This window comes from Sparus aurata, chromosome 3 (genome assembly GCF_900880675.1).
Source record: "Sparus aurata chromosome 3, fSpaAur1.1, whole genome shotgun sequence".
Taxonomy (NCBI): domain Eukaryota; kingdom Metazoa; phylum Chordata; class Actinopteri; order Spariformes; family Sparidae; genus Sparus; species Sparus aurata.
The window spans coordinates 22,576,825-22,603,837 of record NC_044189.1 but is presented as its reverse complement, the minus strand read 5'-3'; the positions used below and the strand labels follow the sequence as shown (position 1 = coordinate 22,603,837).

Below are 27,013 nucleotides of genomic sequence, written 5' to 3'. Positions count from 1 at the left end.
TCTGTGTGTGTGTGTGTGCGTGTGTGTGTGTGTGTGTGTGAGAGAGAGAGAGAGAGTGCTTTTCTGCTTGTCGAGTATGTTATGTGGTCGTCACGACCAGTGCGGCGTACATCCATAAAGCTGCTGGCACTGAATCCACTTCTGATCATATTTGCAGTTTTCTCACAAGTTTTTACCTCGATTGCGTCACATATTTTTACATAAACATTTAAGAAATGATCAGGCTCAGTAGAGGCTTTGTTATCCCTTTGGGTAGTTTATCTGCGATGAGCAGCTCCTTCTTATTTCTAAACAGAGTATAAATCAAAGGCAGTGTCTGGAAAAGTCCCTCAGAGATTCAGTGAAGCCATACACAGAAAAGCGATTTATTTGCAAATGAACTATTTCTTGTTGTGTTCAGTACATCTTTTTTTTTTTGTCTATAATCATAAAGCAAGTATTCTTCTCTTTCTTATTATCACCGAGGCCGACTTGAATGAGCAGGAGCTGTCAGAACACCAAGGCCTGGCTCAGAGTTGCAGCAGTCACGAATGAATCACAGTCAGGAGTTTCCTTCGCAAAGAGGATGAGATCTTTAAGTGTTCTGTCCGTCCGTCCTTCAGTGAGCGAAGCGCAATAATTAGCAGACAGTGTAGACATGCCCGGCCCACGTCCTTGTGTGTTGTCTTCCAGTTAGTAACGGCTGCCGTCCTAAGCGTACTCCGGGACATTCAGGTCATTGTTAGCTGAGGTGAAACCCATCCGCTTTCTAATGGGCCCCACAGGGACCGGTGTTATTGGATGATTCATCAGATCAATGGCTGGGAGTCCTCATCCAGCATGTGTAGCTGGTTGGAGTTTATGTAGCTTACGTGGTAACAAGCACCTGGCGCTGTGGGTTATGGGCACCAAAGACCATGTACAATTTTATTGTTTTAACAAAGTCAAAATTGAATTTACAACATTGTTTCCCAGATGCTATTACAAAATGTTTCATTTTTTGAAAGTAAATCACACCAGGGAAAGTCTATGATGTACTTTTATGAGCAAAAATCTCTCACAAATAAAGTTTTATGAGAGGTGTGCCTGGAAAGAATCAGGAATATATCATTGTGAGAAGCCCTTTGGAAGACGCAGCAGAGGGCAAAGTCTGTTATTGTTGCTGCTCTTTATGGTGTTGTTTTAACAACAGCGGGAAACCATTGAAGTCGCTGTAGGTTATCTTATATTGTGTATGGGTTGAACTACAGTATTAAACAAGAACTGATGTTCTACAATACGGTGAGGCTACTGGAATAAAGTTACAATCAAGGCATTGCGTTGGACATTTATACCTTAGACATAACATGTAGCTCGAATACTGTGCAAGTTTCTCAGGTATTTAGTGTGAACTTTATAGTGAAGAGTTTGTTATGTTAGTTGACTTGAGGACTTCCTAAAAAAAATCTATTAACAGACACACACACAACAAAAGTTCTCATACTTTAATATAAAAATAGGTATTGATATAAAGTGTCTTTAAGGGTTTATCCCTTGATGATTTAATTTAATTTTGGGTCATATGTAAGTGCATAATTTGATTTGATAAGATGTGTTTTTATCCGTAGCAAAAGCTCAAACCTTCTATCTCCTTCATCTCTCGCTGAACAATGCTTATTAAAATATAGCCCGGGCACTTTGGTGAGTAGATACTCCGGGGTGAAACTTTCACCACGGAAACCACAGTCTTCTCCTGGGAGTCTGCACATGTCCCCAGGCAACCGCGTCTGCGCCCGTTCAAGATGCTCAGAAAACTGAAAAACCGCCTGGAGAATATTCAATTTTCTGGATATTGTTCAATAAATTCATCAGAGGTGGCATTCACTCCGTGCGTCAACAGGCGGTCAGAAGTTTGCCGGGCGCACCATCATGGTGGTCGTGGTAGCCATCAGATTCGGACCCTTCCAGTAGTACCACTTGATGCCATTGTAGCGGACCACGCTGGACGAGGCTGGGTAATAAATGCCATTCAGGTTGGATGGACCGCAAGCCTCAAACCACCAACCTGCAGAGGAAATACGTCAGCGAGTTCAAGGCAAAACTCTAAATTCATTGAATTCAAACTCATGAAAGGCACACCCTGCCACACACACACACACACACACACAGCTGTAAGTCTGCAGTAACTTTATACTGGCGCAGAGCGAAAATGAAATGCACTCTGGGACATTTACAAGGGGGTGGGTAGAAATGTTTAACACGATGGGTTATAAGGAGAGACAGATTGAGACGGAGGTGGATGAGGAGAAGCAGATACCTCCAGATGCGAGCTGGGAGCACTTGCAGGTGCAGCGGTCGTTGTCTCTGTCCTTGGTGCTGAACTGGGTGCCGGTGTGGGTGAGGCTGCTGGTCCGTCCAGCTGTGCCACTGAAGTGCTCGGCATGGAGGCTGGATTTGGGACAGCAGGAGAAGAATTTCAGTAAAAAGCTCAGCTGCAGGCACTTTTATTCATAATTTACACTGTGTTGGGCTACTGCACTTGCTGGCAGCTCCGACTGGCACTGAGTGGTGACTGCCCGAAAACTCTTTGAACTTGAATTTCTCTGAAATCGTCAAATGGTTGCGTGTAACTGTAAACTGTTAACAGCACAATCATGTTTATCAGTCAGCCGGTCTGTGATTCCTTAATACCTAAAGATATCAGGGATGAGAGGGGAAGAGTTATCTCGCTGGGTTTAATCCAACTGTCTTTGGTAGGAGCTACTGTTTAAACAGTTACATTGTTCTCTCTCCTTCTGTTTTGCCTCTGGCAGTGTTGAGCTTCGTGTTCAGACTTCACAAAAAAACAGTTCAAAGGTCAGTTCATACAAGTTAAAATGAACATGTTCCCATTCAGAATCGACAGTTTTGAACGAATTCACATTGCCAAACATGAACTTGTTCACATGCCACCTTTTTTTTGTGTGTGTGTGTTTTTTTTCTTTTAAATGTGCTCTGAGCTTTTCTTTTTCAATGGAATGTACTACCCATCCATTCCCATCAATGAAACGTCTTGTTAAAGTAATGCATTAAAACAATGCATCGCTTTTAACAGTAAAAAAGAAGTAAAAACGCAGTACAGTAGTAAAAGGATTTTCGATTAAATTATAGCATTTACTATGCTGGGAAAAAACTCACCAACCGACCTTGGTGTCGACAATGCCATATACACATTCATATGTCATACACGACACACTAATGTCTCTGGAAAGCTGCACGTTAGGGACTTGACCAAACCGTGCTGAATCCATTATGATAAATTCAACACTTTGATGAACACTTAGTTGCTGCTGTTAGCGAGATTATTAGATGTCCACTGGCAGTACCATGATGCCTTGGGCTGCATCTGTCAACCAATCAAAAAGCAACAATCAGGCTATAAAACATCGCCTACTACTGGATTTGTAATGAATTGCAATGAACGTAGAGCTCTCTGAAGATGTCTCTGTGCTAAAGTGCGTTAGCGTTTCTCTGTTGTGATGTGAGCCAAACAAACAAGTGAAATGTGAGTGTTTTGTCCTCCCTGACTGGGAATTTCAAATGCGCTGCCCCTTCATGAACTTTGGAATTTGCTCAGTGGTTTTTGAAGTTTGTGTAGAAGGGTGTACCTTTTGGATATGGTGTTAATGGTAATAGTAATGGTGATGTGGTATTAAAAAGAAATATACTTTACGTCTCAATCAAAGAAAATAAAGACAAGTCAAAAGTAATCAAAGACCATATAGTCATAAACACCTGTAAACCACTGGAGGAGATCAGAACGGATTTATCTGAGGGGCAAATACTTTTTAACTCAAGGCACCGTCTCCCCTTGGTGCTTATTGTTGCCAAGCAGCAATACAAAAACTAACCTAAAGAACTTCTCATTATTTTCCCTCCATGCTGTGCTTTGTGCAGCAGCCCAAACAGTCTGAAAAAAATCTCTGCCCAACTTAAAATTGATTCGCTCAATTATTTTCATACAGCGGCCCGACAGAGTCTGTGCGTGCCTCTGTGTCAGTTTGTCCATTTGTGTATGTGTGTGTGTGTGTGTGTGTGTGTGTCAGCTCTGGTTTAAAGAGAGTGGACGAGGGGGTCAGCCCTGCTGTCTAACCTCTCCTCTGCCCTGTCATTCTGTCTAGTTAGTACCGGACTCTCCCCTGAGTTATGTGACCCCCCTCTGTAGCCCGGGGCACGCTGTCTGTGATGACTAAATGAAGAATCCTCCTCTTGAATTTGTAAGTTCACAGGGCAGGGCAACACGTCACGATGGGGCAGTGAGAGGAGAGCTCGCAATGACAGTGCGAGGGACGGGAATAATGACGGCACAGCGGAGAGGCCAGAATAATAAATGAGGTGGTGCATTCGGTTTAACAACTTCACTTTTCTCTTCGTGATGGATCGGCGATGTGGAGAAAATTAAGAGCTATTAAATGAGACTGGATCGCAACCAAAGGATACAGGGTATACTTTTAGAAAGAGCCGCTCTCCCACACATTTGCATAAACCATAACTTCCAGATCCAGCTGGGTCATCTGTTCTCCTAATACTGCAGACCAGAGGCTAATCCTTTTCAAGGTGAGTGTCTTTTCATTGTAATCGTTCCCTTTCATGACAAATATACTGTTACATAAAAAGGAATGCCTACCATTGGTTTCAGTAGAACAAAATGGCTATTCTTGGCGACCTGAAAGGGGAAAGTGCTCTGTCATACTGATGATTAATGTATGAATAATGTTTCGGAGTTTTAGGTGAAGACCTCCATGTTGCTCTGGGGAGCGCGCTGGATGCAGCGGAGGAGGAGCAGGATTGCTCTGGCTGACTGGCTGCACAGCACCACAGCACCACAGCTCCGGCTTGGGAGTTATAATATAAACCAACAGACGGAGCCAGCATGCTAGTAAAGCCGGTGCATATTGAACTAGTTAAGCAGAACATGATCTCAGAGGTAGCGGGCTACAGAGGTGATTATATCCACTCAGGTGCCTCACCTCACACGGTGTAGCCTCCAGCAAAGTTGTGAAACATTCCGTTTCATCGCGCTAATTATGTGGAACAAACTCAGGCAAATGCAATTTGCTGCACTATTAGGGATCCTGGAAGGCACACACCCACACGTGATTATGGTTTGTCATCTCTCGAATCATCAATCTCCATAAACTTACACAAAACAAGGGTAAATACCTGTGAATTTAAATGAAATCCAAACTGAACTATTTTTGTCTGTTTTGGAGGAAGCACAGCTTCAGCACGCCCACACATGATCTTGTTAGTGATTGCAGGCTGATGGCGGAGGCAGGTATAGCTGAGCGCTCCTGTTATACTCCGGTGGATGCGGCTCCCCTTCAGGGATTTTCAGGGGCAGCGGTAGCCGCGTTGATGGGGAAAGAAAAATGGAGGCAGGGGAAAGTGGCTGCACGCCCTCCACTGAGCTCATTATCTTGAATGACATTCTTAAAAGTGGTCCAAGGGGTTCCTTAAATTCAGACTTCATTCACTTCATTAAGAGTCTCACACTCAGAGGGAAGGCAAACGGTGAAATGGGTGTCACTGCATCGCAATTATGCCTCGCACAATAGCTCGTAATATAACACTTTACTAAAATATATGACTAACCCTGACCTTCATTAAAGTCCTATTCATGTCTGATTTCTTATAATTGAAGATTTAAGTGTTTTAGTTTGAATTCTGTATGGATGATTTAATAATTCAAACAGTGGACTTCAATCTGAGCATTGCATCATTAGAACCCAGATTAAAGCAGGCCTCTGCAGTTATAAATGAGAGTCGCATTTCACGCTGTTAGGGTTACCTGTAGTTGTTCTCCTCTCCGTCTATGTAGAAATGTTCGTACTGTGAGAAGGCTTCGTTCCCCTCTCTGTCTTTCAGCTGGACGTGCAGACTGTATTCCTGGGAGCTGGTCAGCTTGTGGATGATATCATTCCCCAGCCAGTGTTCCCCAGACAGCTCTCCAAAGCCCTGGATTAGACACAAAGAGAGAGAAACAATAGAATAAGCAAACATTCTAACAAGGGAAGACATTACCACGGGCCTGCCAAGGGTATCTGGAGGTAATATGAAAATAGACCTCAATTTAAGAAGCCACATTCATCATTATGATGGCTTAAGACAGTCCACTGAGTTTATAGAGTGAAATACTCCACTCCCAAAGCAAGCGCTCGGTCAATTGAGACTTAATTTGCCTTAATATCCTATGAATGATCCATCTGTTTATAAAATAAAAACTGGCTTCTTGGCTAACCCAATGTTTGAACTTAAGAGCTGGAAATGAATTTAAGTTTTCTATCTCATTATTAACAATGTGAAAAAAAACAAACACTGATCGCTGATGCAGAATAAACTGTAGTTATATCAGAAACATAGTTTGAGGAGGAAATTGAGGGCTTTTGTTGTCCACAAAGAACATGAGAGGTCGTTTTAAGGCAGGTTAGCAACAAGAAGATGAACATGTTTTTTAAATACATCAGTAAGATGCTGAAAAATTATATTTATCAATTATCATCAATCCAGACTAGCGCTAAATTAGTATTTTTCAACTCTGTTACATAAGCAGGTTTACCCACATTTACATGTATTTATAAATGTGAAATCATGTCATTGCAGTCGTTCTACATGCAGAAAGTAAAAAGAGCACACCTAGAAATTAATAACGTGGGGGAAGTTCATCTTAACTATTACATTATAGAAATATTACCGTGATTACTCACTTTAGACAACACTGTTTAAAATGTCTCCAGTATCTTGTTTCATTAGGACTGTGAGCAGTGGGCGCAACAGACATGTGCAGTTAAAAATACATGCGAACAGTGGAACAATGGATTGTTAAAGCATCAAGTGATTTATGAATCTGAAGCCAAGCCGTGTTTCATCGTTTTCCCCCATTTTCCCTTTTTACACCCATCATTCAAAACACAAAGATTTCAAATCATCTAAGGAAAGTGGCTTCAAGGCTGGAAGAAACAAAAAATGATTTTTGAAATGTTTTTTTTTACTTTCTGTCCAAAATGTCAATCAAACACCAACCCTCTGATTAAATGATGGAGTTTTCGGCTCTCGCTCTGGAGCTTGTGGTCGTGGTGACAGATAATCGAGCGGTTTGCTGAGCGAGCGTGATCTAGTTTTTCTTTCTTTTTTTTTTTTTTTTTAATAGGTCGGAAGTTACGAGAATTGCTTGCCATAAACAATAAATGCCAGTTCATATTCATTTAATCACTTTCATTATTGATTTGTGAGCGTTTTCATCACTTCCATTTTCGTCAGTCGTTTTTTTGCTACTTCCTCCCCGGAGTGCACTTTCCTTCAATGATAAATCACAAGTTTGCGTTGTAAATGTTGAATGATGAATGTGAGACGAGGCAACGTTAGAGCACGGCTCTGTTTTCATCCTATCGTATCACGTCATATCATATAACAGCTGTTTCAATCCAATCTTTAAATTATAATCAAATCACTTGATAATTCAGTATTCCAATGTTTTGACTTCGCATGCATTTTTACCCTACTTTTTATACAGTCACAGGCGATTTCATTACCTCCATTTTTATAAATATATTTTTGTCACTGCCAGTTAAATCTTATCTGAGCCCGTGAAATTATAATGTCGGCTAACGGTAGCGTATGTCACGTTAGCTCGCATCCAAAGGTTATGTCACCGCAATCAATTCAGATGATATGTGATATCTTTATTTAATCTACAGAAGTTTGTCAATATAACCAGTAGTTGAAGACAGTCAATTTAATAGCCGTCATTTAATATTCTACTTGTAAATGTGAGTATAACAAATTTAAAAGGTAATTTTAATCAATTCTGTCATGTAGGTACAGCATAATCACTAAGTTTGAACTGCAGTAAATGTATCTGGGTTTTTTACACACAAACATATTTTTTTTTATTTGTTATACTCTATGTCTAATGTAATAGGTCTTATATAATTTCTTATGTTATTGATATATTGATTAACAAGCGTTCAATTTTTGCCGTGACCCTCTCCCACATATTATGACCCCTAAAAAAACACAGTGCAGGAGATTTAGGACTTAACACGTTAACAGCACTCTCCACCAGCATCATGAAAAAATCAATTCAGCGCGAATCTTCGAGAGGAATGCTGTTCATTCGACTTATAGAACTGCAATCGAAGCTGTTCTGGCATCCTCCGCTGTCACCAACCATTACTGAGACATGTTGTGTTTCAGACAAATGTGAGCTTTCCCTTGAAAACCATTTGTATAATATAAAGAAAGGGGTGCGAGAAAAAGAAAATAAAAAAAAACCGGAAATGTCAAGGATGTATCCGCAGTGTTGAGTGTAAGCAGATAGAGTGTGCCGTATGGGCGTGACGGTTGCTCCGGGGAAATCACAATAACACGCAGGGTTCTTATCCAAAGACACACTTGAAGGACGGAGAATAACATTGGTTAATGAATTTTATCCAGAGGGCCGATGGTGACTGCTCGACTGACGGACTGGATTCACAGTGTGAAAGGATACATATGTAAGGAGTGACAGTAAGAGTCATTACCTGTATAAGTGCATTTTCAAGATGTAAACTCTTCATCTGCAGATACCAAGAATCCTTTGCTCAATAAAACAGAAGGCCCCTTTCTCCATGTTTACCTGTGAATTCTAAGACACTTTGTCTCGCTGTCAGACTCTCTGTTTGTTATTGGTCTTAAGTGAGAGTGAATATATAGTGAGGGCCTTGGAGCATTCATCATCTGACCGACACGTCCGGGTGCAACATTTGATCAACACTGACCACGGTTTCTGAGAATATAGAGTGTGGACGGAGGCAGTGAGGCATTTTAGTGCATTTATTATCTGCCATCTACAGGGCCCCCTGTTCTCCCACGCCCCAGCTGAAAGCAAATATTTATCATCCACTTGTAAAAATATTGTTCTTAAAAGGGGTTTTTAAGTTTTCCTTTTTTTGGGAGGGGGGGGGGGGGGGGGGGTCTGCTCTCATTCTCACTCATTTCTGTTTGCGGTCCTCTCTGCTCCGTCATGTCCAGCCCAAGCTGTAGCGATTGATTTGTTGACGTGGGTGAGAGACAAATTGCTACTCTGCTCAGTCCCAAACTAGCCTCGCTCGCTTGTTCTGCGTGTAATTTAACACAGTTGAAAGGGCTCGCGAGCGTGTGTTTTTCTCTATTGTGCAAACGGAATATTGATTTTATTGAGAAAACGTTGTGACGAGAGTCAAAAAAAGCATTACCTAAATGTACGTCCAAGCAAAACAAGAGCCGGCGGTGTTAAAAACAGGCTTGATTCAGCCGGAGACATGGATCAACTTCATGGTCTCTTGTGTACTATTGAATTATATCCATTTTGAAATGATGTTTCACTTCCATCACTCATTTCCCTACATAGGAAAGCTATTGGGATCTTAAAAGACACAAACAAACAGTAGTACTCTGCGGATCAGTGGAGTGTGTGTGTGGGAGTATGACAGCGAGAGGGAGCGAGAGCAGGTGCAATAACATGGGGGGTGGTGGGGAACACGAGGGCGGCCAAATACAATAACCGCAGGTCACCTGGGATCACAGGCGAGCCGGTATCCCACGCCTCTCCTTGCCAAACCACCCGTGGATCGTTATTGGAACCTCCTGTCCAGTCTAGCGATGCTGATCCATACTAGCTACACTGACGATCGCGCACCCTGCCCTCCGCGCCACTCACCAGTTTGTAGTCCCTCCAGCCGCGGTGGAAGTCGACGGAGCCGTTTGTCCGATGCTGCAGCACCGTCCAGCCGCCGCCTCTGGTCTTCATATCACAGAACACCTGTGGAAATTAAAGCAACATCACCTAGGTCCACTGTCAAAGCAGCTTATTATGACCGATATTGACGTTTGTCGTCTGTTGAACGTTTCTTTAGCACAATGTATGTATATAGTTCTATATCTTTGCGCTGTGGATGTTCTAGTCGTTCAATGTTTTTTTTCTTCTCACCCTTCTGTAGCTCAAAATACAAGCCTGTTTCGCGCTAATGTCAACAAATACAAATGTAGACATATTTCCTTAAAGCAGGCCTACATCTAAAGCTTGTGTTAGCTCCTCCAAATTGCTACTCCGTGTACTAAGAGCCCCATCTCTTTTTTGTAAATAGGCTTGTAAAAAAAGTTGCATAGTGTACCTTTAGAGCAGCAGTGATTTATTGTCTTTTTTCCACTTTGATGCAGCGTAACAACGGATAAACACAACAATGACACATGAACATCTAATAGGACGCACATGTGCCACAATCATTTTTGTACCATATGCTGAGCATTACTGCGGAGTTACTTTTCGAGCCACCTGGCAAATGCAAGTCCAATATTTACTCTCCGTTGGTCTCCACCAGCTGCTGAGGGAAATAACCGGCTGTTTAGCACCTAAATGCCCCACTCCGTTAACCAGCTAGCCGCTAACAGTGTTACGACGCTGGGCCGGTGATGTGCAGTGGGTATATCTATTTTAAAGCTTTCTGCTGTGGCTGGGGACAAGGATGCTGAAAGCTGTGAGACTCAATAAAAAAATATTAGAGTTGCAGGCTGTAAAATCAAAACATGCTCCTAAAATCTGAGACGTCTTGAGGGATTGGTTGTTACTTCGCTTTTATTTGGGTCCATCGATACGAAGGACCCTTGAAAAAAAATGCTATTGTTTTAATCTCAACACCATATTTTTAAACAATGTCAAGCCTTCTCCTGCTATTTGACACATGAGACGAATCCATCCAGGGGGTCAAACATTTCAGGGTGTCATGTAATGACATGACCCAGGTGGGAAGGAAAAACGAACATATCAGCATGTTCTCTCTTCCCCCTGTGTGGGGGGTTAAGGAGGAGGCATCTGCGTTTTTGGTTACACACACTGTTTTCTTTCTTACTCGGCTGCACACTTTGCCATATGTAGATATGTTTGGACGAACAAATAGGAATTAATAGGAATGGGAATGTCATGTAGTATCAGGATTTGAAATGTAGACTTGTTAAGGGACTTTTTTTTTTTTTACATATTCAAGGTTAAACTGGACATATTCCACCTTCCAGTTTTAATGACTGTGAATTTCTTCCCTGGGTGGTAAGATCGGATTTTCTGTTACTGAGATCCTTCTCAATCGAATAAGAGTATACAGTCGGCACACCTCGAGGCTCGGGGTGGTATTTTGTCAGTTTGCTCAGGCACTATGTTTGAATTTCAGTCTTGTCACCCTAAATTATAGGCATTGCCAATAACATTTCGGACTCAATAACAACCTCAACAACCTGCAATGTGGATAATTACTGAAACAAAATTGATTTGCTTGGCCGGGTGCTTGAATGTTGTCCACCAAACAACCGCCTGACCTGTCTCAAAAGTAATGCAGTATAGATGCTGGTATGTGTACAGCATCCCGAGGGGGTCTTTCTATTTCGACATCTCAACCGGCTATTTTCTGCTAGAAATGAAACGAGCGTTTCCAGCTCTTTCCCAGAATGGGAAAGCTAGATCAAGGTCAAAAGGCACTCAGGTTTTTTACTTCAAAAAACAGAGCACAGGCTGGCAATATGCTGTGATTATCCTCTGGCATATCAAGCCAACACTCTGGCCTTAAAGGCTTCACGCTGAACACACATGCACGGTCCTGAAATAGAATTTTTTTAATTTAAGTCATTTGCCAAATGTGGTCGTTACTTTGATTTAGACCAGATCCATATTTAATCCTCCAAATTCACTCATTGCTACTATTAGCCAGCAAGAATCAAGTAAGAGCCAAACCCATTACAATAAAAGCAAAAATACAGACGACTTAAGCATTATTATGATTTTGGAGTTTTTTTTTTTGAGCTAATGCGGTGGTTATTGTTTTTGAAGGGCTTTCAGGGGATAAAAATAAATACTACATAATATGACTTTATAGAGAAAGTCCTAATGTGTTTAATTGCACAAGTTCTTTGCATTGGTGACTCTCAAAAGCATGCACAACAGAGTCACGGAAGATTGAAAAAGAAGCTGATCCAGAATATAAATTATTTGTCTCATAACCATCATCAGTATTCACAACCATGGCGATGAAAAGTTTGATAGATCTCATGTAGGCACATCTGCATTAAAACACACGTATTCGCTTTTTGTCTCTTGTCCAACTGAGAAAGCCCGCTCGCGGCTCTGAAAATAGGGCAATTTGTATCTGCCCCACTTTTACACCGCCACCCAGATTGCCAGCCACATTGGAGTAAGATGGCATAGATTGAAAGCAGCAATGGTCTGGGGAGAGCTAACTTGCATCAGCGGGAAACGCACGTTGGCCCCAGTTGCCAGGAAACACATGGCACCAATGCCTAACACCTGGCTGCTTTGCCCACAGGAAATGAAGAGGAAGCGCGGGAGAAAACAGGGGCGATGGGAGGTGGTGCCAACCGGCAAACTAGACTGTAAATAATGAAGAACAAAAAAACTGTTTTACTGTTTTCTTTGCTTTTCTGTGAAAAGCTCTGAATGTGAAGATCAGAGACATGAATGCTGGCTGTGATTCAGAGAAAGGGTAGCCTGCTGGTGGATGCCATGGTTGACTTAGCAAGGCCTGGCTACTTCAGGTCAGCGGAGGTACCGCCTAAGCTTTTCTGACTTTGCATTCAGCTGCACACACTCACTCACCATGAAGCCCGCAGGGCATAATGCTCCTGTTGCTTATTATTTTAGCTCTCAGTAACTCAGCATGGCATTTCCATCAACCTCTATACCCAAAAAAAAAAAAAAACCCTGCAAATTACCATTACATCAGAGCAGTTTGTCCTCCCAGAGTCACCCACAAAAAAACAAATATTCTGATAAGCTGCCTGAATGTCATTGCACAGTGAGTGTGAGCGTCAGATTATGCAGGCTGGACAAAGTGAAATGATTACAGCGCTGAATGTGTACGACAAATGGGATAAAATGTCTCACAAAAAAAAAAGTTTCATGTCACAGTCAGTTAGGTGATATTTGCAAGAAAAGGCCAGCAACCTTTAAAGCCTTACTACCTTGACAGTCTGAGTTGAGTTAGGGAGGCGTATGCTATAGATTCCACTCTCTGTCACTCCAGATTGCCTGATCTCGGCACAGTCCCTGAAACTAAGCGGTTCCTCCTTGGGCACGTTGGAGATTTCTGCAACAAAAAACAAAAAAAACATGCAGGCATTTATTTACAGATGGCAACCTTATGGGATCTGCACACAAATCCCAACTCCATAGAGCTCTCTTGTAATGTTAAGCCCTGGCTTAATTCTGCAATGTCTGCGGTGCATGCATGGATGTAGTGTGTCTAAGATTTGAATAACAAGCTGCTCGAGGTGATTTCTTTTTCCAAGTGTTTATTGGAGCAATTCTTCTTCTTCTTCTTTTTTTTTTTGCACTGTGGCAGTAATGATCCATTTCAGGAATTAAATAAATAATCGCGCGCTACATATTAATGAGTGGGCGCCCCGTCGTTAATTAAACGATGACCAATATTTGTTGATCTCCTTCGAGGTTGCAGACAAACTTATTTCCCCGCTTTTGCAGAACTGTCATGAAAAGCTTTTTTAACCACGAATGTAAACTGTCCCCTAAATCTGAAATCTCTATCATTAGAGACCCTCTAACCCTCAATAGTTATCATTTACAACTGTTAGCATTCAAGACACTTTTACCTCTAAATCAGTTGAAGTACTCGAATATACTTATTTACAGTAAACGTGTTGTTAAATCAGACACTTCACAGAATAGTCAAGCCTCCTACTGGACCGTCGCACCCTGTAACAAAGCAGAAACTGTTAAACATGCACTGACGGATTGCGACAGGTAATGATAAAAAAGAAGGGAGTTGTTATTCACACTAATCTGTTTTTTCTGCGACAACATGGCGGCCATCTTGGTTTTGGTGACATGCATTGTGCGAGGTAAGCTTCAGATGGAGTTTTTACTAGCTTTACGGCGAACTGCAACTTGTGACTGTTAGCTCAGCAGACTACAGGATTATGCTGCCCACCTCCTGCTAACAGCTAACTGGTACTGATGACAACATGGATCGTTGTTCACAGTTATAGCATTAACGGGAAAAAATAATGTGTCCCCTTCTGATAGTGAGTTTGGTGCAGCCCTTTGGATTTTGATACTTGTGTCATATTCTTCTTAGGTCTTCTAAGTTGCCAGTGATAGTGACTAAAGCAACAGCATGAATAGAGGAGCTCTGTTTTAGTAAGCACTTGGTTAAGTTTGTCATTTTCTAAGTGATAGCTATATATACATACATATAGAAATAATTTTTGGCCGAGAGGATAAGTCTCGAGCCCTGATCTCTTTTATACCCAGAGAACATTTGTCTTACAATAAATGTATCTTTGGATACGACAGTACAATTTTCTATTTCAAAGACAATTAACCCCTCAGCCTTACCATTGCAGTGGTTGACCATAGCCAGCAGCTGCTGAACAGTGTCCGTGAGCACGGCCTGCTGTTTCTGCAGCGAGGTGCTGTTGAGCGTGGTGCTGCCAAGCTCACCCTGCAGCTGACTGACCAGTCGACTCTGCCTCTCCAGGAGCTCTTGAAGCTGCTGCTTTTCACTCTCCAGCCCTTGCAGCTCCTTCCCATATCGAGCCTCCAACGCCAAGAGCCTCTGTTCCAGAAAACTGCGTAGACAGAAAAACAAAGCCATGTCTTTGTTTTCCTTAAGACAGTGCACTGGAGAAAAGTCAAAGACAAGACATAGTATTATATCAAGCATTTAGGTGCATATTGAACGGATGGCAAGGATGCAGGAAGAAAAATCCATTCATTCAGGATTTACCTTGCGCAGCAGAGGTTGCACAAACTTGCACATTTACATAAGGATGACTAATAGACATCAGCGTGACAGTCTCATTGGGCTAACATCATATAAACACCTGTACTGCAGCAGCATGCACAGATGGGCCTGCATGCTAAGCCTCTCGATCACAGCCATGAGGCAACCGTCTGACAGTTTGTGTGTGTGTGTGTGTGTGTGTGTGTCTGCACAAGAGCCACACCCCCGCCTCTAAATGAAGATCATAAATCCCTCCAGCCTGATCTTTATGGCTTTGACTAACGACTCGGCAGCAGTTATTTATTGAAACAATCCAGCCACCCAGATTGAACAAGCTACTTTTCAGCCCTGTGCGCGCGCGGCCGCTGCACTAAACGTGTATCCATAATCTGCCACTTTAGGCAGCGACTTACTATGGGGCCTGGAAGGCAAGATGGATCAATTCAAATCATTTTTAACATTGCTTCCATTTCATTTTTTGCTTTGTGGGGGGCAACACTCAATAATAGTGGCAAAGCAAGCTAACAAATTGTTCTCCATCATGTGTATTTTACTTTCAGGAACAGTCAAAGTGTAGACAGCGAGTATGAAGCAGGCCAGCAATGTTTAAACAGTTCGAAGGTTTAACAGAGCAAACCAATCTGTATCACATTGCATCCTGGGCAATTAAACTGTTATGCTTGTGATTATGTGCTATTTATTATTATTGTAATATATATATTACTATTAGACTGCTCTCAAACTCTGTCCGCAAAATGTTCCGCTTCCTGCCAATAGCATTTTACATGTAATGCCTATGAAAACAAACATGTCTCTGTGCTCTCTGCGGTTGGCTGCAGTTCAATACTGGCTCCATGCCCTCAAGGATCAGCAGCAGTAGCCCCCTACAAGCACTACAGTCCTTATTTCCCTTTTATGCCACAGCTGCCTGGCTGCAAATCTACTCTGACCTTTCCAATTTCATGCGTCCCTATCACGGCGCTCACCCTTGTGAAGATGTATTCATTTATTTACACGTCAGAGCCGTGACACCGACTTGAAGGACGAGGGCCAAAGGGCAGTGCATGGCCAAGCGGGGCCAGATGTGTAACAGGTGTTGGAGCCAGGGCACAGTGTTCTCCCAGTCACACTCGGTGCCGATGGATGGAGCGATAAACAATCAGATTTAAAGCGAGAAAACAGCCGCTCCCTTTCATGCCCACCCAGCACCCTGTCCTTCACCCCTGCTGGACTTAATTTGACCTTGTGTTCCTCGAGAGAAGAATGGGAAACCACTCCTAACATGCACTGCCTATTCACTGGCAAACGCACACACACGCCGACACAATGCGCTTTATACTGTTGTGAAGTGCCCTGTTTTTCAGATCTGCTGGAGTCATTTGGTCATGTTCCATCTGTTTTGAAAAGGACAAGTTTCACACATGTGCGCGTACACTTGCAGTACGTTACATTTCTGAAGACCTTGATATTTTGCCACCCAGTCTCAAGTAGCTTTTTCCTGTGAAAGCATTCTTTGGTGCACAGGAAGAGGTGCCTGTCATGTTTCCTACGGTCGCCCCGTCAGCTCATTGGGAGTCGGTGCAGAAAATGAAGCGGCAAAGAGGAAAATGGCGCCACCTATAGCCACTAAAACCCAGAAAAATGTCAGAAAATCCAAGAAAAAAGACAACACTGGCGTAAAGCAAGACTGCTCAAAGGTATAATTTGTAGAATGTGGCTTGAATATGAAGGTAGTTCCAAAAACATACACTAGGGGGGAGCATATTTTGCATACTATGTCTTTGCTAGCTACCCTTGGCTGTAGTTAGCAACCGTTAGCCAATTAGCTCATGGCTCAGTTAGCCGTGGAGCCAGTGGCCCCAGAGTTTAGAGATCTAGAGACTTGGTTGTGTTTTTCTGTTGAGTGAGGAAAATAGCATTAAAAGCATTGCTTTTCGAGACATTTTGTTCGTTTATTACGCTAACACCTGGCATATATCTGCCAACTGATACTTTCTGACTCCTGCCAGTACAAAGTGGTGTTTTGAGACAAGACGGGCTGGGGCTACCTGGTTAGCATGTTAACTTCCGGAGACGACTAGGCAGCACAATACATGGATGTCTTTCAGCATCAACACTGCGGTCTCTTCGCACTCTGTGGATAATGTCAGTTCTTGTGTTTTTGCTTAACATTATGGTGTCAAAAAAATGAGAGAAAAAGGGGGCTCTAAAAATACCACTTAAATTCACAGTTATGGCTCTGAAAAATCAAGCGCCCTTTACTTGCAGCAAACCAACCATTGTGAAGTGTGGTTTGTGTGTGTGTGTGTGTGTGTGTGCTCACCTGTTTTTATCACTGAGGCGTGAAATCTCCTGAGTCTGCAGGAGAATATGTTTCTCCAGCCGGTTAGTGAAGAGCGAGTACTCGAGCAGCTGGATCTCCAGGCGACTCGTCTGGTTTAGCACCTAGAGATTGATTTTAAAAAAAAAAAAAAAAACAGAGGAATAACTCCATCACAGCGGGCGCAGGTTGGAGAATGGATAGGAGCAACAACGGGCACTGATGGGAGGGAATAAGAAAAGGTTGCCGTCCTGCTGATTTCATAGCGAGCACCCTTGGGGCTAAACAGTGTTGCACTAGACATCAGAAGGGCTCGTGAGGCTCATTCTTTGATGATAGAACGCAAACTTGAGCTCATGTGCACCTGCAACATGTTTTGAAGGCACAGATGATACAAAAACACAAAGGGGCTCAGATATTTGCAAAAGGTTGTGGTTTCATATCGACTTTGATGAGGGAGAAAGAAAGCATGACAAAAACAAGCCAATCTGTAATAACAGCTCTGTAGCATGATTGAAGACACATCTGTGTTGTGCTACTGAGTTTTATGTTTTAATTGGCTTGCTGGCAGGCGTCCAGCTCAACTCATTGTGTCAATCAGAGCCGGTGGATCCAAATACCAGCTGTTTAAAAGCAGTTGCCGCCACCTTCGGGCACGACTTCTCGGCGGGTTCCGTCAGATTTACATTTAATTAGGTGCTTCGCGAGTGACATCATTAGTTTTTGCATGGGCGCGACCCGCACAGTTGTTCATTTGGATTGGCTGCAAACAAGTTATCTCAGGCTCACACGGCCGCTTCCTGACGGGCTCACCTGGGTCTCAACGTCTGTCAGTTTGCGGGTCTGCTCGGCTGATTGGCTTAGGAGGTTGGTTCCCATCTCCAGCATGGCAGCTGTCTGGGTGTGTACCGCAGCTCTCTTCATTTCCTCCATCCCAGAGCGCACATTCTCCTGGATGAAGTTCTCCAGCTGTAGGGAGAACAGGCAGACTTTGAGCAAATTATCCAGGATGTCAGATATCCTAGTTTCATTGTCGTGCTAATCATATTTTAGGAGGAAATGTCCCTTTTCACTGACAGCTTCATGCAGTGTGAAAGCAGCAACCTTGGAGTCTTTCTCAGCTTAATCTTTTCAGGTACTGTGATGGACTCGGGGAATTTAGTAACCCTAGGCTACTTGCAGTGTCTCGCTACCCATCTATCCCCTGGCAGATTTTACCGTTAGATTAATACGATTACATATAGTATTTAGGAGTTTCACTGGGATTTCAAAAAGAGCAATGATATACAGACTGACTTTGTCATATTCATGTGCAGGACTTCAGGGACAGTCACCTACACTCTAATCAATCAAGCCCAGAGAAAGAAGCATTGGCAAAACCTGTCACATGTTGCAGCAGGAGTATAAATAGGATGACATCCATCTTCCCCCAATAAATAGATTTTCTTATTAATGTGGTCGGTTTGAGCAAACGGCATGTGGAAGACAAATTTGTCCTTTCTCGCCGGATACAATGGAATCCTGTTTGACGTTCAACGGGCGATGGCCTGTGCCTGGCAATAAAGCCGAGTAGAATATTGAACAATAATATTTATAACGTTTCTGGTTAGAGATCCGACTTCACTCGTTAAACCGCACGACTGGAAAATGAAGTCTCCAAGGAGAAGGCATTCAAATTGATCCAGCTAATGAGCGGGTATTCGCAAAAATCGAAAAAGAATTTGAACGAGGCTATGATTGTTTGTTTTTTCAATGCAAATGGCTGTTTCAGAGAGGAATGGGATTATGATAATGCATTACCACAGGAGAGGGCTTTTTCCATATGTTACGCAACAAAGAAAATACTGATCCAAGTGGGCAAATAGAGATGAATCTGCAATTAAATTGTTTGTCTCCTTGTAATCTTTCTCCCTTTGTCCCCCTCTCCCTTTTGATCTCTCTCACTAACTCCCTCATCCATTCCAACTCTCCCCTCTTCCTCCCGCTCGCTCTATAAATACATCTCTCACTCCTCCATCCCGCTACTTAAGGACAAGTGAGACAGCGGAAAAAAAAAATCCCCTCATAACGAAGGTTATGAAGAGATTACCAAGCGGATTAAAGCCAACTGCAAAGGAAGAACCGAAGATCCCCGCGTCATAATCAGCCCCGTGTCTTGAAGCTGCTATTGGCCGCCTGTCCAAAGCGTTCCCATTACAGCCTTCCGTGACAGAGCTCAATCCAAAGGTCTTGATTCACTCCATCTCCCTCTTCCAGTTGCGTTAATTGCAGCTCTGTCCCATGCTGCTCCCTGCAGCCGGATAAATCACATTTGGGATATAGTACAATTCTCTTGTATTGTGTCTAAGACGGGGACAGTTGGGATCAGTGCTGAGAAAATCATGACTTGTGTCACATGATGTCTTAATTGTTGAGCCAATGAACACATTTGTTCTCGATTACAATTACATAGCAGTAATTGTGACTAACCACATTGTCAAAATAGGCTAATTATACTATGTATGTTCTCATGAAAAACATGACTTGATTGATGTGTAATTAACTGCATTCCAGGCCTTAAGAATATTTTTGCAGTATACCTTTAATGTTGTATTGTAAGTCGCTTTGGACAAAAGTGTCCGCTATGTGCCCGAAATGTATTTATGTAAATGTAATGTTGTCTAGAGTCAGTTAGCTTTGGTTTTATTTGGACTTCGACCTCCATCACACAACAATGGCTGAGAACGACATTTTGCTTGCTGTGCAAATAGCATTTAAAAAAATGACATTTAGAGAAATCAGCAGCAACATCTTTTTCCCGAAACAATCTCCATGTTGTTTCGCGGAATCGATAGATCTCATTGTGGACAGATGGCAGCTACTTTCTGTTGAAGAATTTTCAACTTCAATTCATTCCTAAGAGAAATGGTTGAGAGCATGTTTCTGGGGATTTGTCAGAACCGGGACATGTTTCTGGAAAGAGATGTTGTAGTGGAATTGTTTTGTAATCGTCTCTATGGAAACATAAAGGAAAAAAATCAATAGTAGATGGATTGCCACAAAATTTGGTGTAGATATTCACAGTTACCAGATGAATCCTTTTGACTTTTGTGCTCCCAACATTTCATCTAGAACCACCAGTCGGTCAGCATGTTCACTTGTCCAAGTAAAATATGTCAACTGTCAACCTTCTCCCTTATGGTCTAGTGTTACAAAAGCAAGAAACAATGCATTTTGAATTGGCACCCAAGTATTGTGATAGTTGGGGATTGGGTGTGTATCGTCCCAACCCGGAATGTTAGCATGCTAACAAGCATAACCACAGTGGTGAACATGGTTAAAGTATACCTACTAAACATCATTTTGTTAGCATGTGGACATTAGCAATGAGCTCAAAGCATTGCTGTGCCAAACTACAGTCATGCAGAGCTGTTTTTATGGCTATAGAAGCGTGCCATATTAGATGCAGGCATTGCAAAACCTTGGCCAGATAAAACCAAAACTCTTTCCTCGATACCCCCAGAGATATGCTTTTGTATTCTGGATGAACTGACTTTTCAAAATACATTTTTGTTTATTTTTTCTCAAAGATTGTTCAGGATGGAGAAAAAGGGGGGGGTGTATGTTTGAGCAAGACCAACTGAATAATGTGGGTGACATGTTTCAGCCTTGGCTTAATGAAATATTACTGGGCGAGGAAGCCGGGTCGCCAAGGGTTCCCTAGCCACCTTGATCTCTATGCAATATTTCTGCATTAGCATAATCCGCACAGGCTCTTAAAAGCACTGACAAAAGCACGCTCACATCCCTTTTGCCAACCCCTCAGGCGCAAGGGACTAGATGGGGGGTTACGTCGGGGGTTCGGACCAAAAGAAAGCAAACACTGGTTGCTTCTTGGAAAAACAGAAGAAAGACTCTGGAACATTAATACAGTCCTGTTGCTCTCTTCTACTTGGAGATCCCCCGTGCGGAACATGTTGGATTAGTGTGTGTGTGTGTGTGTGTTCCTGAGTTAGTGTGTGGGTGTGTGTTTTCTTTTAAGGGATTTTGGTGGAAGGCTCACAGCAAGAGTCATACCGTCCCTGGGGAGCTCTGGTAAGATGGTGTAAAGTTTCACAGACACACCGACACACACATGCCTGGAGCGCTTCCACATGCATATTACCTGTTTCTTCTCGAGCCTATGCAGATAGGCTTAATGAGCTCCACGAGGTGCTGAAAAGGCTTTGGCATCTGAGGTCAGAGGTCGGTATACCCCCGTGCATGTCTTAAGGAGGTCTCTAGAGTCGGGATATGTTTATGTGGAAAACCCACCTACGGTGCGATCAGTTATGCATCACTGGCCTGCTGGGGGTAACTTGTTGAAAGGTCGAAACTCTGTGTTCGTTCCAGACGTTCTGCGGAGGAAGTTTGGCAACGGAGCAAGATGTGTGTCAACAGGGCTTTTTCTGATTTAAAATCTATCTCCTTCACAACTGCTCATATCACAGCTGTGGTGGAGAGAGTGAAACATGCAGCTCAGAATATTCACATAATATGTGCAATACGTGATGCCTCTGTATTTGCCAATTTAGCCAGTGCTTTTCAGACTGTATCCATGAATAATATACTGCACACATGAGGTAAAAGTGCGTGTGCACCCTTCACTGTATCTTTCTCGCATTGTCTGTCACACATATACAGTGTGGCCCCCTGGGATGCCTCCCATAGAGGCTAGGTCGCCAGATCATACTGAGCATCAGACAGAGCACACACAGGGGACTCGAGAGTGTGTTCGTGTGTTTTTTTTTTTTTTCATTCAGTGTGCATGTCAAGAGAGCACGAGCAAGCTAGACAAAGAGTACTAGATGCGATGGTCGACAAGTCAAGGTGTGAGATGAGACACATCCATCATCCCAGAGGTGCAGAGGGGTCCGGATAGAAGCGAAGCAGACGGATAGAGAGGAACAGTGTCAAAAGAAAAAGGAGGCTGGGGAAAGGGAAGGGAGGAAAAAGCGCAGACAATTTTGTGGCGAGCGAGAGCGAGAGTGGGAAGTGACAGGAGCGCAGGAAGAGCTTTGGCATTCATAATGCCCCATTTTCAAATCCTGAAACATAATCAACATGTTTGCGCTCGGCCGGCCAATCTAAACACTCGACACAAACCCTTATAATCGGGCCGAGGATTAGTGTATACCATAAATATTCTCTGAGTGATGCAGACAAGAATAGGGAGACGGGTGGAGAGGGGTGGCGTGTCAGTCAGTCTCTCCCAGACAATGGCCCAACACTGATTCTGTGCCCCGATGACCTTAGCAATGAAAACACTATTGTGAAGCCGCTTTTAATCGCATCATTTCATTTTAGTCAGTCATAATCCGAGCTAAATGGAATCGCAAAGGCCAACAGCCTGGAGAAGAGATGTGCTGAAATCTGTCTCCAGCAGATAAACATGTTTTTTTTCTGAATGAGGAGCATGTTATATTTTTAAGTCAGCTGGGTTTAGTAGAGGGGGGGGGGGGGGGGGGGGGGGTGGGGTGCTGAACATGAGTCAAGAGCGAAGAGTTTCTGAGCAATGCTAATTTAGCAGGTTTAACTGTGTGGGATGTGTTTGGCACCGTGTGATATAAGCAAACTTATTTCATCTTGTCTTTCTGCTCTCGCATGCAACAGGGAGTTCTGGCCTCCCAGTGGTCTTAAATAAAGACACACACTCATACAGCAGTCGTTGTCATGGAGCCAGACATGCATACAGCAAGCATCCAGGAAGTCCCAGCTGAGCACTGAACTTATCAATAACGAAGGCTTGTCAACAGCTGTTATCGGCTAGCGTATCGTGGACATCTTGAGCTTGTTTTTTCGGCATTCGGTTTGAAGCTTTGCAGGCTAATGCGTGACATGTGAAAAGGACAAGGAGAAGACCACAAAGAATAAGAGCGTCCATACCTTCTGGAGCCACTGGGTGTTGTTCTCCATGGCACTCTCCAGACTCTCCAGCTTCGTCTCCTGCCAGGAAGGCCTCTCCTTTTGGGCCTTGACCGGCTTCGACTGGCCGGTTCCAGGCTCGGCCTCGGGCGGGGAGTCCCTCTGGAGGGTGTTGGTGACCTGGAAGTCCTTTAGAGGTTGGCAGTGCTCCACCTCGGGGAGGATGAAGGTGTAGCTGCAGGGGCCGTGCTGCACGCTGTGCTGTTGGCGCTCCGAGCCGATCGCTGCGGCCAACAGGTAGGCCAGGTAGGCGAGGGTCAGGGCCAGCAGGCGGCCCATGTCAGGGAGGAGGAGAGGGAAAGGGGAGGGAGGGAGGAGGATGCTCCACCTAGCAGAGCAGAGAGGGGAGTCAGGTGAGTTTCCTCTTTCGTTTCACTGTCTCTCCTTTGTCTTGCTCTTGTTAAACTGTCCCTCAAGACTCTAACTATGTCTTCCTTCTGCCTGCTCAGTCCAACCCCTGCTGCTCCCGTCCTCCTCTTTGCTGATGCATCCAGAAGTCTTCTTCAGCCCAGTTCCTGCTCCCGCAGTTCCTCGTGAGGGCAGACAGAAAACACACACAGGAAAAGGGAGATTGACTCCTATTGTAGCTTCAGCACTCCAGCCGGCGCATGCAGCTCGGTTCAGGAAGCCCACAGCGGACTTCCCTCCCACCATTTATCTCTCTACTGAAAAAGTTGCTTTTCCTCACTGCGGTCTTTTCGAGCCGCTTGAGTCCATGTGTTGGTCCGGAGGAGAGGAGGGGTGGAGAGGAGAGTGGCCCGCTTCAGGATGTTGGCTGAAGTGCTAAAGCTCTTAAAGTAGAGAAAGGGAGAGAGAGAGAGAGAGAGAGAGAGAGAGTGGCGCACCTCTCCACACACACACACACACACACACACATGCACCTCCTTAGCACATAATCACTCAACCACCCTTCCCTCTTTTACGTTTTCCCTCCCTCTTACGGTACTCCTGTTTGCGGGGGTTCGAAGAGGAAGCCACACAAACACACATGGCTCACCGCAACAGCAGAAACCAGGCACTTTCTCTGACAACTGTTCGCTGCCTCCCTTTTTTGTTCTCTCCTCTCCCTCTCTCTCTGAAATCCAAATGTGCTTTATCGGCATTACCGTAGTTAATTAAGCGCAGCACCACACGCACACGTGATACAAGCGTTAAAATGCATGTAAAAAAAAGGTCAAATAATAAACGCGGAATGGTTCACAAGAGAACTCATAACAAACGGCTTGTGATCAAATATTTTAAACTCAAGGCCGAGCTTTCCACAGGACCTTGCCGAGCGTTCAACCATATCGTCCGGAGAGCAGCTCATGCTTCATGCTCAGACAAATTCTTTTCACTCTGCGGCATTCTGTACACCGGACGAAACTATACAGCCGTATAACTTTACTACAGCTTTAATTACAAGAAGCAATCGTTGCAAAGAAATCATCAGGAATTAAATAATTAAAAGAGACGGTGAATCAAGTAATAGAAGGAGAGAGATTAAAAAAGCAACCAAAAGGAGGTGGATTTTGGAGGAGGTGTTCTGCTGGTTTTCAACCAGGCTGTCACACGGCTTGACATATTTTGCTGCCTCCACGGAAATGTCGGTCCTTCCGTTTCTTTATTGGACTTTGGCGAAGAACTGGCTCTTTTGTTTTTAAACAGGCTGCAGCGCGGCATCATGTGTCGCTCTGCTTCTTGTTGTTGGCTGAGCTGACTCTGTCTGTTGGACCGTCTCTCGCCAATCTATTGTCACTGCGACGTGTGTTTGATTTTGGTATCAAGTTCAAGTTAAACTACATTTTGAAAGTCCCTGTCGTGATATCGAGGGACACATCAGAGATACTGACAGCTACTGAAAGGACAAAACATTTCTGGACTTATTTGTCCTATGAAGTCTTTCTGACTTTGGTTAAGTCGCATCAGGTTGTGAAAGTGAAACCATATTACATACCATTTCTTATTGCCAACATAAAGATATTGTACCAATTAAATGATCATTACCCACATTGTCAGTGAGAGCCAAGATCTCACAACCCTTGGAGGACATTAATTGCTTGTGACCAATTAATAACACAAGTTCAAACGCCTGACAGTGACAAAGCACTCCTGGCAAAAACACATTTTAATTTCATTGTTAGCCTTCAAATTAGCCTCATTCAGCCTGGCATCTATCTAAGTTTCTGAGGATGTCCTCGCTCACTCTCTCCCTCACGCTGACAGCCAAACCTCCTCCCCATCACTTTCAATTTCCTCCATCTACACAATTATTGTTTTATTCATATTGCGACTTCTTTTACTGACCTTATCTCCCACTGTGCTATAAAACATTCCGTCGGCACCAGACAGCACGGATTGTCCACTTAATCATAGTCTGAATGGACACAGTCATAGCAGGGGCACCAAACTCACTTTCAATACGTCCTGCTTCTTTTCAATACTCTCCTGTGACAGTGATCAAGTACCACCGAGTCACAAAAGCAAAATAAAAACCCTCCAAGGAGAGCGAGAGAGGAAGTTGCCCTGTCGCACATCCGACATGAAGGCTGTTTGTTTGCTTCCTGTGATCAATACTCCCAGAGAGGAAGAAACCAATATTAGACTTTCAAATTCAACATATTTTTTCTCTCTTCCTCAGTTCTCTTCTTTGTTTTTGTTTTGGTTGCAGTTTTCCCATGTAAGGAGATGAGTGTACAGTACGGACGTCTTAATCTTGCATATACTTTTCACGCACCGGGGAATCTTAGCCCTTACCTTCCAAGCATGATGAGCATTCCACGTCGCTAACGTTGCGTGGATGCTTAATGAGCCAGCAGCTTTGAACCCCAGTGTGTGGCCCCATCACTCAGCATAGCAACGACTCGGATGTATAGCGACACGCATCAACTTGTATCCACGCCGGTCATGCTTGCGCTGATATACTGTACTGTACCCACCTGGTGAACATGGCACGTTTGGTTGATTTTAAAGAGCAAATTTACTTCGCCGCTTGGATGACGGTGCTGTTTCACCAGCGGAGCTATCGGCGCTTTACGCTCTCCTGTGCAAAACAAAGAAAAATAAAGGAATGTTTTTCCTCAGCCTCGAATTATGGTGCGGTTTTGTTTTATTATGCACACATCTCTCAGTAGACATCGGTCAGACAAATTGACTTGTATGTTAATTAAATTAAACTGCTTCCAACTACTGTTCACGGCAGGAGGAACTCTCTGCAGAGTCTATTCTTGCCACTGATAATAATCAGGTGTCACTTTATGTTTAGCACTCTATCACAGTTGCGAAAGTCTGGACGTGAGAAAACATGAAATAATTGAAAACAAAAGACGTTTTCCCACTGAGCTGATTTATGCGCAGACACGAGCGCGCTGCTGTTTTTCATGTGTGAAAGAAATTTACACGTGAGACTTGTGTGGGGTGTAATGAGAGATGGTCACAGCGAGCGTGTTGGGTAACAGGTCACAAGTAATGATCCCGTGCAAGCTCACTCGCACTGGAATATCCTGAGGGAGAACTCCCAACGTTGTTCCCCTAGCGGCCTCTTTCTGGAGGATAAAAAAAAGCACATTAACGTTTTATTACACTTAGTTTTTCATAAAGAGACAGGCCCGAAGAGGAAGATGGGTTTAGATCTTTTTGGCAGAAATAAAACCAAGTTGCAAACAAGGCGAGTCGCGCTGGAGAGCGATGTATCGAGATGTGATTATTTATGGAGGTGGCTCGAACAATCAAACTGCCTAGGGTCTGTTGTGTGTCGAGTCATGCGCTATGTATCATCTGAGTGTTTCCAGCGTTCACTCACAACATGAGGGTAAATATTAAAGGGAGTCTGCTTTCAGTTGCGCAACCCGAATATGAGGGAAAGTGAAAAGTGGTTGTTGCTGTGTGCTGAGAGGAGTTTGACTGCGGTCCAGTATTCTTTCATGAAACAAATATCTGCTCGTAAACCAAGCCCACATCCCATTCTCAAACACTACGTATGGTATCTCACATGATATATATCCGATCA

The 27,013-nt window shown here is 43.5% G+C and overlaps 1 protein-coding gene across 1 annotated transcript; it reads right to left on the bottom strand.

Annotated features, from left to right (window-relative positions):
* Positions 1 to 351: 351 nt before the first annotated feature.
* angpt2b (angiopoietin 2b) lies at positions 352 to 23,808 on the bottom strand. Its single transcript, XM_030411447.1, has 9 exons — positions 22,987 to 23,808; positions 17,896 to 18,051; positions 17,086 to 17,207; positions 14,375 to 14,607; positions 12,982 to 13,106; positions 9,677 to 9,778; positions 5,789 to 5,955; positions 2,276 to 2,406; positions 352 to 2,023 (listed from the first exon to the last, which is right to left on the bottom strand). The coding sequence occupies exons 1-9, from the start codon at positions 23,302 to 23,304 to the stop codon at positions 1,863 to 1,865; spliced, it is 1,515 nt and encodes a 504-aa protein (XP_030267307.1). The 5' UTR covers positions 23,305 to 23,808; the 3' UTR covers positions 352 to 1,862.
* Between the last annotated feature and the right edge of the window lie 3,205 nt (positions 23,809 to 27,013).